This window comes from Drosophila guanche, unplaced genomic scaffold (genome assembly GCF_900245975.1).
Source record: "Drosophila guanche unplaced genomic scaffold, DGUA_6, whole genome shotgun sequence".
Lineage (NCBI taxonomy): Eukaryota > Metazoa > Arthropoda > Insecta > Diptera > Drosophilidae > Drosophila > Drosophila guanche.
In genome coordinates this window covers 269,629-288,914 of record NW_022995764.1, presented here as the reverse complement: position 1 = coordinate 288,914, position 19,286 = coordinate 269,629, and the positions used below count along the sequence as shown (strand labels likewise).

The window sequence follows — 19,286 nt, the reverse complement described above, 5'->3', positions numbered from 1 at the left end:
CCTCACCAATCCTCTCTAAATCTCTCTCTGTCTCTCCTGTGGCCATTGGACTCTTCAAATAAACTGACATTTTGACGTAAATTATCCGCTGCGGGCGATGGCCATGGCCAGAGGATCCCAATAGGACCCGTAGACTGAGTTTAAGGCTTAATCATTTGATTAATGAAAAAAGATTTTCCACTCGCTTTTATTTAATTTTCATTCAGCAATGTCGGCAAGGCAGCAGCATAATATTATGGCAGTGCCATTGGAAATCCAACAAAACATTAAGCAACTTTTGATAGTAAATTGTGCAAGAAAAAACCCCCAACGAAACAAAACAAACATAAATATTTATAGATCAGAAATTCCAAAATTAACAGATTCAGATCTAACGAGTAGGAGCGTTCGTGAGACGCTTCGCAATCTTCAGAAAATGTATACCCGGTACTCAAACAGTATACAATTGCATGTACATTCACATGAGTGTAACCTTAGTGACTGTGATCTTCTGATTTTTCGAATTTTACATTTTACATTTTTTCTACATATAAGCTCGTCACCATCCCCCAGAGCCGCACAATGCAGGAGGCAGAATGAGAAAGAAACTATAAGCAAAGTTATTGGAATGGGTAGGGGCTGCCACTGCATATTAATTTCTTCATTCTGGCTATAATAATGATCCAACAGAATTCATTTCGGTAATCTGATAGATATGGTCTTTCCCTACGGAATTGCATTTTTAGTTTTCTTTTATCTTCAAAATTGTGGATGCAGTATACTTTGAATACAATTTAATATTGTTAAACCCGGTACTCAAAGAGTATACCTGGATACCCTATTTACTCTTCGAGTACCGGATATAAAAAGGCCAAAACACCCGCGGTGCAACGGACGGATGGTTAAGAGGCGGAGGAGAGTGTCAAAAACCATTTGACGTTTTACCAGTTCGTCAAATTCGTGAAATTTGTGGGCTAGAATTGGGAGAATACATGTGAATCATACACTGCTAGTGTGAATCATTGAATCATTAAAACATGACAAATTTAATTTGTAAGTTCGACTGCTTCGAAACAGAAGCTCATCCATTTCCTTCTTAAAGTGAATGCAATATTCACTGCAATTTATTGAATGATGTTTCCCTTTGAAAGCATTTTACAATAAATTAAAAATATAACTGATAGTGTAACTCTTCGTGTCACGAACTGGTCTACACTTTTCCATCTAACATAAACATGTTTCTGCTGGCTCTTGCGGCTCTCTTTATCGTTATGGTGATCATTTATGTTGCATACGAAAACGCCATGAAATGTGTACAATTTTTTATTGTAATTGCTGGCATTGTGTCAAACCAAAGCTACGATCTACATATGTACATACATAAAGATCTACACAGCTAAAGCTACAATCTACAGTAGATTATTTATTGACTCCAAAAGGATAGTTAATTTAGACAATAGCAATACATTTTGCTGCTCGTCTCGTTGACGCAGTAGGACTGACTGCGATACTCATTCACACGGGTGATGGGACCTGTCAAATGGAACGTATCCGTGAGACGTGCCGTGCCCTCGAAGAGTCCATCCCCTGGGATGGTGCGCACTCGCAGCCGCAGCTCATAGACGAAGGAACTCTCGCCAAGATCCACGAAATATGCAAGCATCACCTTGTAGAGCCGCAACTTTTGGCACTTGTCGTAGGGCGCGATAAGTCCATTGATGGAAGAAATCAAAAAGCGAGCAGTACGCAACACAACGCCATCATCGGTGGGGATTTCCGTGAGGTCGTTGCAGGGGCAATAGTGCGATGGTATGCCAGCCGAATCGCAGTTTCGTTTCACGGGAAGCGGCAGAAAGAGACTCACGCCACGGGGCATCTTTTTGGGGGGATAACCAAGAAGTATTTCTGTTCGATTCTCCACATGGTAGTCCTTCAGCAGATTCAAATCCATCACATCATTAAGCGTGGCGTGCAAATCAAAAGGCGTCACTAGATTATGCGCATTCCGCTTAAGGTTGTCCATGGCAAAAACATATTTGGCCTGCAGCCAATCGGGATAAATGGCCAGCAGAAACGGCTGCGACTCCTCTCGCATGCCATTGTACGTCAATCGATATTTATCAGAACGCAGACCATAGTCAGACATCAGTAGGACCAGCGTATTGTCTAGTATATCCATCTCCAGGAGACGCTTCAAACGCTTCACGTAGTCCACATCTAGACGCCTGGCATAATGATAGTAGTCCTTTACACCTTGCGAATGCCAAAAAACTGAAAAAAATGGTGCACTTTTCATATAAAACGATAATTTATCGATGAAATAGTTCAAAACATCGAAAAACTGTCGCCCACCCGAGCAGTTGATTAGCTCGTTCGCATCGAGGCTGTAGCGCGTGTGTTTGTCCATTTCGAGCATGACAGGATGCAGATAAAAGTCCGTAGGTTGTTTTTGAAAACCCGCTTTGCCATCCATGAATATCCCTTGCGCAGTATCCTCGCCATAGCTCGTGGAATAGCCAGCAGTCTTGAATGTATCCCAAAGTAGACCGCAATTATCGTAGGTCGATTTATTCACCGAAAGACAACGTCTCTCCAGCTCATCGGGGCGCAGGCCACTCAACAGAGGAAGCAAATTATCATACGCATCCATCCCCACGCGACTGTAACCGAGAAAAAACGTATGCGGCACATAGTCCAGGAAGCTCGTCAGTTGTGGGAAACTCCGCTGGAAATGCATTTGAGACATTGAATCGATGCCCAATATCATGACAGATAAGCGTTCGGGTCGCTGCTCGTATGACGGAGTTTTCTTTTGACCTTCACACGGCGGTGGCATAAAGAATATGACATCATTGTATTTAATGTCATTCTCATCATTACGGCACTGTATGCGAAACATTTGATGGCCGGAATCGACTTGAATGGGTTCGTTTCCATGGCGACTGAGATTGAATTCCCGCTCCAGTATGTATTTATTTGAGCGATGATCCTGGCGCTCCATTAGCCAACTTTTGCACTGCAAATTTTCCTCCACGTTGCTGGCCACAAAGTAATTATTGCCATCTTTATGACGCGGTGCGATCAACTGAGGTCTGTTGCACTGCAGCACGTGTATAGGCTCCACAAACGGCACCGGTTTTTTTGGATTTCTCAGGAAACGCACTCGACAGCCGGGAGTGTTTATTACAAACCTATTGACTATAACTTGTGATTCTTTGCCAAAGAAATCCGTGAGATATTCCAAATTAAAGTAGCAAATAAAACAACAAGCTATAAACAGCCAAACTAGGCGACGAGTGAATTTCTTAAAGCGGTCGGGCAACATTTTAATTGTTGTTTGATAACTTGTTCATTTTTGATTGAGAACTGTATTTGTCAAACAAATTTAGAATACAACTTTAAAATGGAACTCTATAAACTAGGCCTACTATACTGGAGGACATTTGGGAAATTTCTTAAAGATGAAGTTGAAAGATACAGGCTTGCTGCTTTGAAATGTTGTGAATCCTTAGTGATTTCATTAGCCCGAATATCCTCAAAGATGTATTGGAATGGGCTACTTAATATACTTTGATGCTTTAGAGAACTATAAAAGGAATTTGATTTCTCCAATATTTTGTTTGTTTCCAATAAATTATTTCAATTATTTCAAAAGCATTCTGCTGTTTTATTAATAATAGCCAACAACAAAAGTTGACTACAAAAAATTACATTGGTCCCTAAAAACGTATGGCAATAATACCAAAAACCCAATTAAAAATCCCCCAAAAATGATTGGAAAATAATAATAAATAAATTAAGTTGATCCCACATAACGATTAAAGTAAATGCAAAAAAGGGAAGCGGGAAAAAAGAACAGGAAATAAATACAGGAAAAAACGTAATTTGTGTTGTTGTTTATTCTAAATAAATAACGAGCGAGAGAATAACTGTACCGTTATGTATATGGGCGCCATGTAAGTGCGTCTCCCTATTGTCCATTTAAATTATAAAATCTAATCACCTTTGTTTAAAATTTAACGAATGTAATAATTTTAGAGGATTTGCAGTCGGAAACCATCAACGATGCGGTGCAGTCTGTCGTGTGGTGCGGGTGGAGTTATTTCAATGTATGTTGGATAATTGGTGACAGCCGCCTAAAAGGGCATACAAATTAAACAAAAACAATACAAATAAAAACGGATTAAACAAAGAGAAAAAAGATTATGCAAGGCCTTAACAAAAGAATTTTTAGTTTTATTTGTATTTATCGCTCTCGTATATGCAAATAAGCAGCCAACAAATATTTGAATGGTTTCCCGACCATCCCAAACCTTTGCCTACTCCACCCCTCTAATATTCGTATAAAAATTGAGCAATTTATTTAACAAATTATCCATTTTAGCGGCGTTATTTCGCTTTGTTTTGTCAAATGAGGTTAATTTGTGTTTAACCTGAAATGTGTGCTGGTCCTTTCTGCCTTATTGTTGTTCCTCCCAACTCCCTCTCCGCTTTTGCGGTCTGAAGTGTGGGTGAACGCAGTTTGTGCTTTTAGTCTCCCCCATTTCCAGTGTGGCCATACGGCCGTAGATGACCGTCAACATGCCACCATTTTATACTAAATGAGTAGCATAATGGAGTCTAAAAAAAAAAGAGAGCCCTAGTGGGGGTGTACAACGGACAGGATTAGAGATCAATAAAATACTACTAAAGGGTTGTGTGTCCTTTTTTCAAAAAGTATCCTCTGTATGTATCCTAAAGTGATTTTTATACAGGATGAAATTTCAAAAACATATTTTTATCCACTTCTCAAAATAACTTATTTAGAAATACTCTAAAAATGTTGTAATTTCTTTTTAAATTAATTATTTTTATGAAAATTAAAATTGAAGCGTATCTGCGGCTTCTAGAAAATATTATGGAACATCCATGGAAATCTAACCTATTTCAAAATTTATAATATTTCTGGAATATATTTATTTTAAATGATGTATATGTTAAACTTATCTACATTTTTTTAACAAAATCCACCAACAAATTCCCACTGTTGAACTCTTATACTGCCCATTCGATTCGAAAGTGTCGCTTAATTTCAGCTACAACCTAATGGCATGTGTGTATGTACATTGATTTCTATACATGTTTTTTTGTACACATGTATGTATGTATAAATGATATTTTTATACATTTATCCAATCCAAAATAATTGCAATGGACATAGGACTAGTGTTCCTGCCACATGAAGATGAAGAGGCATGAGGCAAGAGGTTGAGGCTGGTTTGTTGTCTGGTGTGCGTTGACGTTGTCATCAAAATAAAAATTAATTATGCATTCTATGCGTGCATTTGAATTGCTTTTGTTGTGCCGTTTTGTTTGCTGTGTTACTGTCATTTCCCGCACTTTTTCGAGTGCGTTATTGTGCTTGCGTCACGGGATTAATGTGGCATTAAAGCACAGTGCAACGTGGCCACTATCCACCACACCCCATAGCAGCCACATATCCTATACTCCTATACTCGGATATTACTGTGTGGGGAAAATAAATTACAAATATAATAATTAAGCAGCGGCAACAAAATGGCGGAGCGGTGTGGAAGAGTCGCAATTTTCGGGTGCACTGCAACACAGTGCATTGGTGTGGTGGTGGCGCCACCCTAAAATGCATTTGTGCATAGGAATTAATTGCGCATAATGACAATTTGATAAAATTGAAAAATTACATTTTATTTAAATTGATTTATTGTAATTAAAAATTCTATTAATGAATTTCTGTTATATTTTCTGTTTGAATATAATTTTATCAGCTATTTTCTATTTGTGGGAGTATTGTTATTGGATGATTTGTAACTCCCCTATTGATTAGTCGTTGGACAAAAGTATTCGCATAATTAGTCAAACGATTTACATATGTACATAGTACATATATGCATGGAGATATTTATCATTTTTAACATTTTTAAACATCAGAAATTAAGCCAACAAAAATTATTCAAGTTTAATAGAGGAAAAAGAGGGAGGATATCTTTTCTTTCAGCCATTGAATTAAGCCAGCCTTCTTGGGCGGATACACATTTACTGGAGGCTCAACCTTTACCTCCTCTGGTTGCTCCTGCAGTTGCTCCTCCTTCTTTTCGGGGACTTGCTGCTGCTTTACCGTTTTCTTGATAGCCTGCTCCTGCTCCTCCTTCTGTCTTGGCGACTCAATTTCTATAACACAGGAAGCCTTAAAGTCCTTTGGCGTCACAGCATCGGCCAGTGGTCCACTATCAACAGTATCCGCATCCATCTTCTCTATGGCATCCAGAAATGCCAGCAAGGCCATGGGATTTTCAGGCTTAACACTGACGCGTATGTCCCCGCCATAGCCAATCTTTTGACCGTCGTAGCTCAAGGCAATCTGACAGTCCACAGTGGTGCGGTACTTCAGATACATGACATTCGTTTGGGTGAAGCCCTTGGACTTGATCGTGCCAATGTCATTGAAGAAGCGATAGACCGAAAAGGCTCGATCCAGCTGGTAACCACTGATGGCAATCCAAAACTTGTTAAGCTGCTCCTCGGCATCCCCTTTCTGGTAGGGGTCTTGTGCCTCCTCTTGAACGGAAGCCAACTCCTTTTGGGTGATAGCTTCTGCGGATGCTCCTTCTGCCTCTTTAAGCACATCGCCCAAGGTCACCGAGAGCTGCTTTGTCTTGCGGTTTGTTGACAAAAATGAATCATTCGATGCACTTTTCTTTAACTTCATCGGTTTTGGATTCATTTTTAGAGATTTGATTTTTTTATTAAAGGCAAAAATTTGTAGAAATTGCAGCTGCTGTTGCGCTGCTAGTAGAGTAAATCGAATCCGATTACGTTTTGGATTTAGTTGGGAGAGGAATTTCAGGTTTAACTCAAAGGTATAATGATTAAAAAAATTCTTTATAAATGAAAAACTTGTTTGAAGCTAAATTTAGCAGAAGATTTCCAAGATTTAGGTAAAATTTCTCACCCATTTACCGAGATTTCCTTTGGAATTTTCACAACCCCAAAGATGTTACCACATCATGTAAAATAATTATTACTTATGATTTTTGGCCTTTACTTTGATAAATTCACACCAGAAAACAACCTGACAAAGAACATATAAACGATGAATGTAAACTCCAGCATTATTTTTTTCTCATTGCCCAATAGATGGATCACAGATCATTGGTTTTTATCAGGTCACGAAATGAGATACGAATCTTTGATCTGGAAATATTTCTATAATTCGCGGAAGATTAACACCCAATGGATATCCCGTTTTCGGGAAGTCAGGGAAATCCACAATCTATCAGTTCACACCTGAGCTCAATAGAGCCACAAAAGAGTGGAGTGTGTGGTGGGGAGGGGGTTCAAAGGGCAGCCGCCACTGCCACAACAACAAACAAATAAACAATTTAGAAACTCAGTCAATTGTTAAAATTATGATGAGAACCAACAAAAAAATAGTACAGACAGGTTCGTCTACGTTTGAAGTCTCTCCACGGAAGCAGCCGCCTTTAATCTTCGATTGTCTTTATGGGCACCCACAATCGTGCAACTGAAAGACACTTCCGTGTCGGCCTGCTTTGTGGCACGTTGTGGGTGGCAGCGGCAACGGCAGCAACAGGCACCACATTGGCCGGCGCCTTCAAGTCAAGTATTACTTGTATTTATATCATTGCTAATTTTTAATATTTTATTGACTTGTGGGCCTTTGAACTTCAATTGGTATATGTATATTTTATTTTCCTTTTGTTAGGGGGGTTCTGGAAGCCCTGAAATTTATGTACAATCCGAAATACCTTCATAAATTGTATGAAATTATGCGTAAATAAAGCAAAACCTCGTGTGTACATATGTACATGGTACATAATTTGTATGTATGTATGCACCGTACCGCCGTTTGATGTTTTTGTTGCAACGCTTTCTTGGTTTATTTGTTTGAGTGGTAAAGAGTGTGGTGTGGTGTGGAGTGCAGCGTATAGATAACATAAATCATACCTATATTGATAGTTGGTGGTATTTCCTCAGGAATTAAACAGATTCAAAGTTTCATAAAGAAGGAACGAAATTACTCTTCTCAAAAGTGTAATCTTTAATCGGCATCGGAAAACCGATGTAACCGAGCTAAGTATGTCAATGGCTTTGTGTAAATATTACAAATCCAATGAGCAATTTTCATTTATTTTGCAGTTTATTAAGATATTTAAAATTCCACATTTTATTTGCAAAAATTTCACATTTTACTTTGAATAATTGAATCAAGTAATTTCTTCGCCCACTTCCATATGAATATCCCCACGAATATCTTGACTTTTATTCCTAGACTCGTTATGTGCTCGAGGGGCAGCTAAGCTGAGAGGGGACTGATAGAGTGGGAGGTGTAGGTTGGAGGTCGTGTGCTGACTGCGACGTTGGCGTCTCTGCCACTAATTTGCCGGCAAAAGTTGCACTCATCGCGTGCGCTCCATGCTCTATGCCTGCATTCGTTTATGAGTGTGTGTGGGGCTGTGTTAGTGTTAAGGCGCCAGAGAGCAAGAGAGCAAGCTCTCTCTCGATGTAAAATTTCCCCTTTTGCAGAGACAGCCGTTTCGTTTCACATGTTCCGCATATTGCCCCGTTATTTCCCCTTAAACAGCGTCGGTGTTGCTCTCTGCTTTTTGCTCAGCTCTCTCACTCTCTCTCTCTCTCTCTTTCGCGCTAGTGTGGAATAGCGCTGTCTCACTTGTGCACCCAATCGAAGTAGTTTGTTTTATATTTTTTGTTTTGTTTTATTTTACGTAGCTTTTGTGTTTATATGTGTTTTGATTGTTGTTTTTTGCTTTGTTTTATTTCTCTCAGATTTTTGTTGTTTTCATTTAGCTCCTAATTCTTTCATTTCAATTCTTTCTTGTCATTTGATAACTTACATATGTATGTGCATATGTATGTATGTATTTACAAATGTAAATCATTAATGCAGTGTCAGCATTTTAATGGGGGTTTATGGATTAAAGACATCATGAAGGTACAACCTCTTCGCCTCGGACATTTGAATTAAATTTTGTTTTGTCAAAACTAAAATAATGGAAAATTTTTCAGCAAATGTCAGAAGAACAGAACAAAATATTTTAAAACCCTAAAATGCCTTCTAGAAGTGATATTTGGAATCAGCCTTTGCAATTTCAGTGCCAGAAAGAATCGAGGTAGAATTCAAGAAACAAGAAGAAGATATTTTTGTCTCTATCTTTTAATATTTTCAGATGACAGCTTCGACTAAATTCCTTTTCGATTATTTTTACTGACAGAATTACAAAATGGTTACCTCGAATAAGTTTTTGAGCTCCCGCGAAATGTTCGTGTTGGGCACTTACCTCAAACGTTACATGACCACGGACGCTGCCGCACACGCGACCTGCCGTCGTCGTGTTAGCGTGTTGCAAGTGCCTCCAACAAACAACCAAGCGTCGATTGAGTATGCAAGGAAAAGGGATACGGAAAGTGATGAAAAACTGGAAAAAATGAGTGCCAATTCCCACAAGGAGAAGGAGCGTTGGTTTCTGTACAATCAAAATATTATCTATGCTTTTGTCAGAGATGCTGGAACGTCCAGTAGATGTCGTCTTTGATTTTCTGTACTCGCTGACGTTGCAAAACTTTGGCAAGGTCCTAAATCCGTTGGGGAATCCATGGAATGCGAGTCATGTGCCGCTGTCGAACTATAACACGTGCGAGTGCTGGAAAGCTAAAAACCCCACTGAGAGGTACCAAAGTCAAAAGCGAAGATCACTTGAAACAAAAAGGCACTCTTCTGGGCAAAGGAGTTATCGATGGAGGACTCTTTGGAGCTGGCAGAAGACTATCGGACACTGTAAATGGTACTTTCGACGGAAATTTGATCAAGGGACTAAGGACAAATGATGGCAAAGTAATACAAACCGATAAGGAGGGTACTGACTTTAGGAAGAAGCTACAACCCGGCTCTTCCACTCGCGGCAAAGAGCTTTCATCGCTGATTGACAATGTAAAAAAAAAAGATTCGTCTTTCGAAAAATTTGGACACGTTGATAGATGCAGTGACTGGTCTCGATTTGGAGACGAAATGGAAGGAAGATATTAAAAAAACAAAAACAAAAACAAGTTCCTGCAGCGACGCTTGACGGATGAGTAGGCAATTACGAACCCATTACTCGGGGATAAAGATGGATCATCGAAGAAAATAAAGGGCAAATATAAGGGCAATCAGATAGATGGAAATGGAAATGCCACTGGCCAGCAGAAGTTTGGGAAATCCGACTCGAAAGAGGGTAAACGTACAGCCAATGGAAAAGACACTACTTATAGCAGCTCGAAAGAGGGAAAATTTACAACAAATGCTAATCAGGGCAAGAGTAAAAATGTATTAAATTATAGGACAGAATTGAGTAATTCTAGTAACAAACGGAAATCTGAATACGTCGGTGTGAGATCCCTTTCTCAAAAGGATACGGACCAACGCAACGCACCTCAGGATACGGTGCAAACGATACCTGCACTTTGCACCTGAGCCCCGAAAAGCAAATCGTCTGGACAACAAAGGAATCCAATGTACGACGAACGCAAAACGCCATGGCTCTCAAGCAACTATTTAGAAGAGGATCCTGACAAATGTGATGGGCAGAAACCAAAGACAAAAGAGGCTACCCATCAACAAGGTGCCACAAAGTTCCATGAACACCACGAAAATCGTAAAAAGAGATAACCGGGAAAATTCGTTTACTACTACGGAGCACCAATAACAGTTCTGGTGCACGAACCCTTTGATAAAACCAAACCCTGGACATGGCTGAGGCGCCACCCAAAGCAAAATAGAATTGGTCCTGGAGGGAAACTAGCAAAAGCCGGTACCAAAAATCGCTATCGACGTGCTTCCCGAGAGAGAGGGAAATTGCCGCTGCCAAGGCCCAAAGCTCCGTGCACTCTGTTAATTCGAATGTCAGTGATAGGGTGCTTAGGTCGGAAATTAGGTCTTCCCATGTGCGGGAAGAGTGTTACCAAGAAAAGTCGCTGAATATCCCTTAGAAAATCCTCAAAAAATCTTCCAAACTTCTATCAGATGTAACTTTAATTTTATAATTTTAAAAAATAGTTCACGTACAGACTTAAAAAATGGTCAACGATCGATTCAAAACTAGATCAATATTGTGTGCCAAATTTAATGCATAGTTCGACATGAATGCGAATGCATTCTATGCATGGAACCCACCGACTTTTAAGGTAATTACAATACTGATCCTGAATACTAAATGATTCCGGAATCCTTTCTCACATTAAATTAATTTCCAAAAAACTTAAGGATCGTCTCATTATTCTGCCAACAGAATGAACAAATTAAGTTTACTTTAAAGAACCCAAATAAATGACACGATAAATGTCAAATTAATTAATTCAACAATATTTGTAATTTTGCATAAATTAAATTTGTATCTTATACATTTGAAATTAATGATTAATCTTAAATTAAATTTAAAGTTTTAGTCAATTAAGAAGTAAACTTGATGTTGTTATCCAATCTAAATTGCATATTTTGTTCTACATTTTCGTATTGTTCTTATTTACTTAGTCTTTACTGTAAACAAAAAAACTGTATCTAATTGAATTTGATTGTATTTTCTAATTTAAGTAATAATATAATATCTAATATCTAAGAGGTACGTCCGCATACTTTTACTAACTTTAGGGTCATTTTTTATTTATTTATTTACATTTTAGTATCCCAAATAAACCTAAACATCTTTAAAAGTCCATATATCAAATACTTCTTGCAGCAAATGCATCCACATAGTTTTGGTCTGTGTCCACCTCTCGTGATTATATTAAAAAAATTAATCAAATCTCACAATTCGCGAACTGGAAAAGCCCCGCAATAAATAAATATTTCCATAAACAACAGATCACACAACTCTTAGGAGAAAATATTAAAAAAAAAAACGTGGAAAAACCTAAGGGCTAATATTCGAAAACACAAATCGAGCGGAAACGAAAACGGACTATATGTTGGGCTATAATTTGTAGTAAAAATGCATTTACACATAAAAAGAAAAATAGCAGAGAGAGAAAAAACGTCAAAAACAATAGCTTGTATAAAAGCTCATGGAAAGGCGGACAAAAATATAGAATAGAACTGGGGGGAAACACAAAAGGCAATCCAACACTAATAATTCGCCTTTATTGAGTGTTTCTGGTACAATAAAAAGCATTTTTTTGTTGGGGATTTCCCTGCCTTTTCGATGCTGCGGTTGCGGGTCATAAAAGTTTTTCGTAAAGATTTTATTGACCAGCTATGTATTTCCGAAGATCATGCAGCAGCAGAAGCATCGAACGGGTTGCACCGCAAGGCAGAGGAAGGCCTCCTATTAAAGAGACTTAACGAGCCAACAAATTACTACACGTCATAAAAATCAAATCAAAAAAATATACACACACACGAAATACGAAGCAAAGAGTCGCGGTGCTAAAAATAACTAAAGACCGCAGAGACTTCGCTATAAAAAAACAAGGGAGGAGAGTCGTCGTGCCATTATCAAAATGATTTAAAAGCATAGTTGTAGTGGCATTGAAGGATGATGACTTCCCAGGCACAGAAGAAAATGGGCCACACTGCGAGAGAGAGGGAGATGTCCAAAACATTTTCAAGTATTTGGGGTTTCTATATAAAGCTAAATACATGGATTTTTGCAATTTGTTGCATTTTGCATCGGAGAGTCGAAAAATCTCTAGAAGGCTTTATCTATTCCTACTATCTATCTGTATCTATGCTATCTATGGATGTATTTTTTGAAGATAAACTCTAGAAATGCGATAACCAATAAACAATGTCAGCAGTTAGACGTAAACAAGATCATAAAACATCAGGCAAACAGACACCACGGATTCCTTTATCCTTTGAAAAGTCCGAAGGGACTCACTAGGGAGTGGCTGTGTATAGCGACTCCTGCTATAATTTGTTGTATCCAAAGTAAAATGTTTGCTGCTCCTTTATCCTTACTCCTTTTAGTAGTAAAGCTCCAGCGACTCGTCTTATCCTCTTTGCTGTCAAAAATGAACTCTTTGCCACTCCTCTATGGTATCTAGCGTCAAATGTGAACGAGTATGTCGCCTGTCAGCCACTGACATCATAATAGTGTCATTGTCATCAGCCAGAGAGGACCGTGCAACGCACTCAACTAAACTGCCACCAAAAATAGAGAAAAACGCAGGTCCAAGAGCCGGGTCATAAATCAAAAAGGGCGGCGCTCGCATGACGAACACCAACAAAAACAATTAGAAAACTAAACGCAGAGATCCAAACATGAGGATATATGCCCCATATGCCAGGCATAAATAAACGATGATGCATGAAACAACCATCGGAAGAGAGAGAGAGAGAGAGAGAGGACATAGAACAAGGACCAGGACATGGAGAACAACGACAACATTTCATCAACGCCAAACGAGCGAAACGTTTATCAACTGCTCAAAAGGCCATTAAACGTGTGTGTTGCAACATCAACGCCCTGCCCCACAGGCAGCTACCAGCACGCAGGACACCACACAGCAGCAGCAGGCAGTCAGGACGAGGACGAGTACTATCTGGCAGGACATTCATCAAACGATAAATTGAGTGAATGACTTCATGATGGCACTGCAAAAGGGGCGCACTTCCCGGCACTTCCGCATAGACACTGACAGACAGACACATGGAGATGTTGCATGCCACGCCCACACGTATATATAGTGAGTCTCCTCGCCCCACCATTTTGAGTGACTGTCGGATTTAAATTTCCATCACATCCTGCAACGTCCGGCGTCCAGGCGTTTGGCAATTGTTTCTCTGCGATTGGGATATTCGTTCTTATGGTTGCCTCTCTTTTTGGCTGATTTTCGTCTGCACTTTTGCATGTCCTTTTTGTGTTCCACTGCTTATGCAGCAGCCAAGCCACGTCCAAGCCTTGTGGCAACAACCGTCCATCTGCAGCCCCTTCGTTTCGTTCGCTCCTTTGTCCACATTCATCATTGGCCGATTGACGTGACGTTAGTGTTTTAATGGACTTCCAACTTGTCTGCTTTGAACACTGGTCGGTCCCCAGTGCCTGCAGGACCTACACAACACATCCCTCTGCTTGCTGCTGCATTGTTTGTCTAAGCGTTTGGCAGTTGAGTCTGTCTGTCATTGCAGATCTACACAGAGTTGGACCGGAGTGGGCTGTTCTTTATGTCTCACAGATCGAAGTCATTTTGCATCTTTATTTGGTGTATCCTAGGCGCATTTATTTCTTTGGGGGAAATGGCAAAAGGCAACAAATAAACGATTGTGGGAAAGTGCATTGAAGTGATGGAAAAACGGAAATATTGGCAACAAAGTTGCAGTGGAAATTCTGTCATTTAATGAGCTTATATTTCATCAACACATCATACGCGACTTCCGTGACAGTAATCCTCGCCGACAGCGAGTCGAATCTTTCATTCGATTTTAATCGCTGCTAATATAAACTAATTGGGTGCTATAACGCCATAAGCAGGCTGTATGCATGGCATCTTCCCATCATCACACGACACACAAACTCACAGGGGCCTGCAAATTATCTAATGAATTTTCACTTAATCCAAATCACAGATGTGACCACATCTCTCTCTCTCTCTCTCTCTCTCTCTGCATCCGTTTGCATCTGTTGGTAGGCATCTTTTCTGCTTTTTGCCGCTTGTTGTGTCGTTGCCTGTCATAATCCGATCAGCCAGGCGGCACAACCAAACATGCACCCGTCCCAGAGGCAGCCACATGGAGCTGCAGCAGACGATGACTCTGTGCTGCTGCTGTTAGCACCCAAAATATATGATCTGTGGCGATCTCCTGCAAGTTGTTGGGGTCTCTCTCGTGCTCGTGTTCCTTCTCGTGTCTTCGGTCTTCTGTCTTCTTGTTGATTTTCATTTAATTTCTTGCTAATAATTCGCCCGACAGATATTCAGGCATAATTAGAGATTAATTGTTATATTCATAATTGGTCTTGAGTTGATATTTCTGTGGACACACGACGAAAATTACAGTCAAGGTGTGGGGTGAACCTAACTGTCAAGACTGCATGGAATGACAGCAACAGTTGCCTTTAGGAATCATATTTAATATCATATGAGTTGTTGGAATTGCTGCCAGGAATAGACAGGAGAATAAGGGGGAGAGGTTACAGGAAAGCGAGTGGAGAAAGTGTGACTGCGAAATTATGGAAAATGAGAAGCAAATTAACTTTCTTAATTTCCAACAATATCATCTTTAATCCCAGAAATAATCCGCCAATCCTTTTTTTACTTAACAGTAAACTGTTCTTTGATGTCGTTATAATGAATGAATCTTTATTGTAAAATTGAACTTATATTTATACCAAATCAAAGAGGGCGAGTTGCCCCATGCCCCAGGTGTCTCATTAGCGTGGGAATTTATCACTCCGAATTATACGTCGCCTGGTCAATATGCTGACGTTATATTCGGACGGCGGCAATTGTTCCCAATGCCAGATGTATCACCTTTCACGGCGGCGGTAGCGGTCGCGGCTGCATTGCTTTATATTGCAACTTGCAGGTGTCATCTTGGCGTGAGAAATTATTATATGTTTGTGTATCAATTTAGATTAAGCTAAACACTCTACATGAGTACATACAAAATTGACAAGAAAAGACAAGAAATTAACATGGACATGGCCATACGATATCCATGAGTTCATGGCCAATTTCTCGTTTTGTTCTTGCGTTGTGTAATTTATGTTATTTGCCCATAAAGTTGACGGCTGCCTCGTTTGTTTGACATTCCGCAGGACAGGACAGCACTGCACAGGACATGACAAAAGCGAGGGAGCTAAAAAGACTCTGCGCAGCAGTAGCATATTTTATTTCTCCTAATGACATACCGCTCGCACAAGGACCAGAAGAGGACCCAACACAGAGCCAGAAGCCAAAGCAACCCAAGAGGGAAAGCGCACATAAAATGTGATATTTATGATCGGGCTTTTCCTTTGTTTTTACTCAAATCGTACATAGATTATACAGAAATTATGACGAGCGCGTGTCTATCCATTCGAGCAGCAGGACAATGGACGCCACAGCAAGAGTGAGATTGTGGGGAGGGTTCTGTGTCCGGCGTCCGGCGTCATGCGTCCTGCGCGCAAATAGTTTTCATAAATTCATTTTATTTCGCTCGTGTAGCCATCATCAGAGGGAATATCCTCGCAGGACATTGCCGGACTCCTCGTTTTTGTTTTTAGCAGACACTTCAATATTCCTTCTTCCTAATTCTTCTTCGTTTCGCTTTTCGTCTTTTCGCCTTGACCCCCTTCACCACCCAAAAAGTTGATGTAAATTAGAGCGTCGATTTGAAAAGATTTTGGTTGGAAGGGACACGGGGAACAGCAACGAAGGAAAGTTGTGTTCTGTATCGCAAAACAATAAATATTTATATTTATGGCAAACAGGGAATGGTTATAAATTGCGACAGAATGGACGGAATCGAATGGATGTGTGTGTGTGTAGAAGATTTGAGTATTGGGGGGATTGGGATTCGGACAGCGTGTCGTGTCTCTCAGGGTACTGACTTTTTTTGTGGATACGTCAGCGATTTGTAAAGATATTGTGTAGCAGATAATGAAAGAAGTTGATGCTCGGTGGGAGGATCTACTGTGGAAAGGTCTAACAACTTCGGAAAAGGAAAAATAAAATTGTAACAAAATAAATCAATATAAATTCTTCTTATTCCTAAATGTATACGTATGTGTGTGTTAGCATTGGTTTCAAATTCTTGATGATATTTCATATTTTTATAATTTGTTTCTTATTATAATGCTTTCAAAATGTAACGTTTAATAAGGTTTACCAAAATGTATAAATCTTCCTATAGTTTTTATTTTAAACCTTAAAATAAATGGGATTTTCGTTAAAGATTGTGGTAAATTTGGATCCAAAACATATTTTTGAATAAATTGTACTAAATTAAACAAATTCATTTTTTTTTTTGACTTATCCTGAGTTTTTACAGGTACATTTTGTAAAAAATAACGCACAACAATCATAATTTTTTAATTTCAAAGCTTAAGCCCAGATGTTAAGCTAAAACCACAAAGGGTTTCTTTACACTTTATAGATGCATTTATCAGCTTTTGAGAATGACAAAGTTCATTACAACCAGATGTAAGAAACATAAGTTTTGTGAAAAAAACACAACCTCTAAAAAAGGATTGAAAGAAAGAGTTAATTCTTAAAAGAAATAATTATGTGTATTCATGTATATATGTATGTACATATGTATGTATATTCGTACGTATGTATATGTTTAGCACAGAATATAACCTCCATAGAGTTGTACATACATACATATGTACCCTTAGAATTAGGTGACGCCTTAAGAACCCATTTAGGGGGTTTCTGCACCCAAAAACCGCCTCGGAAAAATTAATTTATAGTTCGTGGAGCTGTGAAAAGCAGGGAGCTATACAAGTGTTCGAATGGAATGGACCACTGGGAAAAAAAGCATCATCTCAAAATAACGTATCGTAAATTTTCAAGTTAGCATCAAAATTGTGAAAATTATTTAAAATTTCCCAGAAACTGAATGCGGCGTAAAGAAAAATAGAGGGAGATCGAGAAAACATTCATAACAAAATTTATTGCAAATAAGAAAAGTGACCCCCATACGGACAGTAGAGGAGAGAGAGAGATGGAGAGGGAGCCAGCAGATAGACAGGAATGTAAACGAAGGAATGAGATTACGAGAGGACATGGACTTGGACATGGACGACACGACGACGTTCAGCTGTGGACATCCTGGTAGTCGCCTCACAAATGGCCCAGGGATTGGGGTCCTCTTGCTTTGTAGTTTTTCTCTCCATCCACTCCCTGCTCTGCGGTCAGCAAAAAATGTAGAAAAATTGATGAAAAGCAAAGTATAAAAAACATAAATTCCACAAAAAACGAGAAGGGACGTGTGAGACGCTTCTTACGCTTTACAACTTTTATACCCGGCGCTCATTACTACATCTGCACCTTAGCGGTTATTTGTCAAATTTTACATTTTTTCCCCTAAAGCCACACACTGCAGAGTCATGGCAGAGACGCGGCAGAGGCAGAGACGTGTCTGCGCGAAGTAGAGTGTGATAAGCTGCGTGACGGGGTGGGTTTAGCCACTGGAAATTAATTTCCTCATGGGTATAATATTGATCCAACCGGACCCCAATCTGATAGATATGGTCATTCCCTACGGAATGGCGTTTTTAGTTTTCTTTTATTTTCAAAACTGTAGGTTTGGGAGGTTTTCGCCCTTTTGCGGAGGCAGAAGGGGGCGGGGCTAATTTTTGAAATACACTGGTTTCAGTGTGAGCATACAGCAGTCCGGAGCCAAAGCTCTTATAGTCTCTGAAACCTAGCCGACAAACAAGATGGACGGACGTACAGACGGACAGACAGACATGGCTCTATCGTCTCGGCTATTGATGCTGATCAAGAATATATATACTTTATATGGTCGGAAACTTTTCCTTCTGTACGTTACATACTACCGTTATACCAAGTAGTTGGAAACGCCACAGAAAAAACAACAGAAACAAAAAAATGATGAAAGACAAACATGCGCCACAGGGATAATGGGCAGAAGGCAGAAGCAGCAACCAGAGCAGACAGAGCGCGAGATAGAGAAAGACAGATAGTAGAAATTGTGAGTGTGAGGCAGCAAACATCGTGGACGCTTGTGTGTGTGTGTTAGTGTGTGTGATGTGCGCACAGGACCAACAACTTTTCCAAGGGGGCGGTCATCGGGGTATGTGGCTTCCATCAAAACAAACAACGGGGCCAAACACTTGACGAGCAACGACTAGCTACCATCTCCCTACCACTACCCTACCACCACTGGAAACCGAGTAGCTTTCGGGACGCCAAAAGGATGTACAGAGTCCTTTGCCGGGGTTGGCCCGAAGTGTTAGAATTTGCCAACCCTTTTCTTTCCCTGGGGTGAAAACGGTAGCTGGAAAGCTTCTTTTGAGGAAAAGGAATTTTGGAATTTGTAAAGAAAATCTTTCGTAATTGCGTTAGGTTAGGTAAGAATTGGATTGGATGTATAAAATGTAAGGGTTAAGAAAGGTATATGTCTGGAAACGTAAAATAGACCTCTATCGCATCTACTTCAATAATAAAAGCGTGGAAAAGAATACCTTGAAAGACCAAAAGACAGTCAAATACCCTTGTTTAGTGACTCCAGAAACAAAAATACCGTACCTGATCTTTTTATTTGGTGCAAATATAATTTCTTACATCCACAAATTTTGTTTTAAGAAAACTAATGTTTATAGTAACCA

At 39.6% G+C, this 19,286-nt stretch overlaps 2 protein-coding genes across 2 annotated transcripts; both read right to left on the bottom strand.

Annotated features, from left to right (window-relative positions):
- Positions 1-1,382: 1,382 nt before the first annotated feature.
- On the bottom strand, positions 1,383-3,361 carry LOC117591083. Its single transcript, XM_034284184.1, has one exon. It carries the CDS (start codon positions 3,302-3,304, stop codon positions 1,424-1,426), a length of 1,881 nt encoding a protein of 626 aa, XP_034140075.1. The 5' UTR covers positions 3,305-3,361; the 3' UTR covers positions 1,383-1,423.
- Positions 3,362-5,928: 2,567 nt separating this feature from the next.
- Positions 5,929-6,799, bottom strand: LOC117591069. The gene has a single exon (XM_034284171.1). It carries the CDS (start codon positions 6,716-6,718, stop codon positions 5,954-5,956), a length of 765 nt encoding a protein of 254 aa, XP_034140062.1. The 5' UTR covers positions 6,719-6,799; the 3' UTR covers positions 5,929-5,953.
- Between the last annotated feature and the right edge of the window lie 12,487 nt (positions 6,800-19,286).

Bases quoted from the DNA above. Each gene is read 5' to 3' on its own strand.
- LOC117591083 (XM_034284184.1), bottom strand. From the start codon at position 3,304: ATGTTGCCCGACCGCTTTAAGAAATTCACTCGTCGCCTAGTTTGGCTG.
- LOC117591069 (XM_034284171.1), bottom strand. From the start codon at position 6,718: ATGAATCCAAAACCGATGAAGTTAAAGAAAAGTGCATCGAATGATTCA.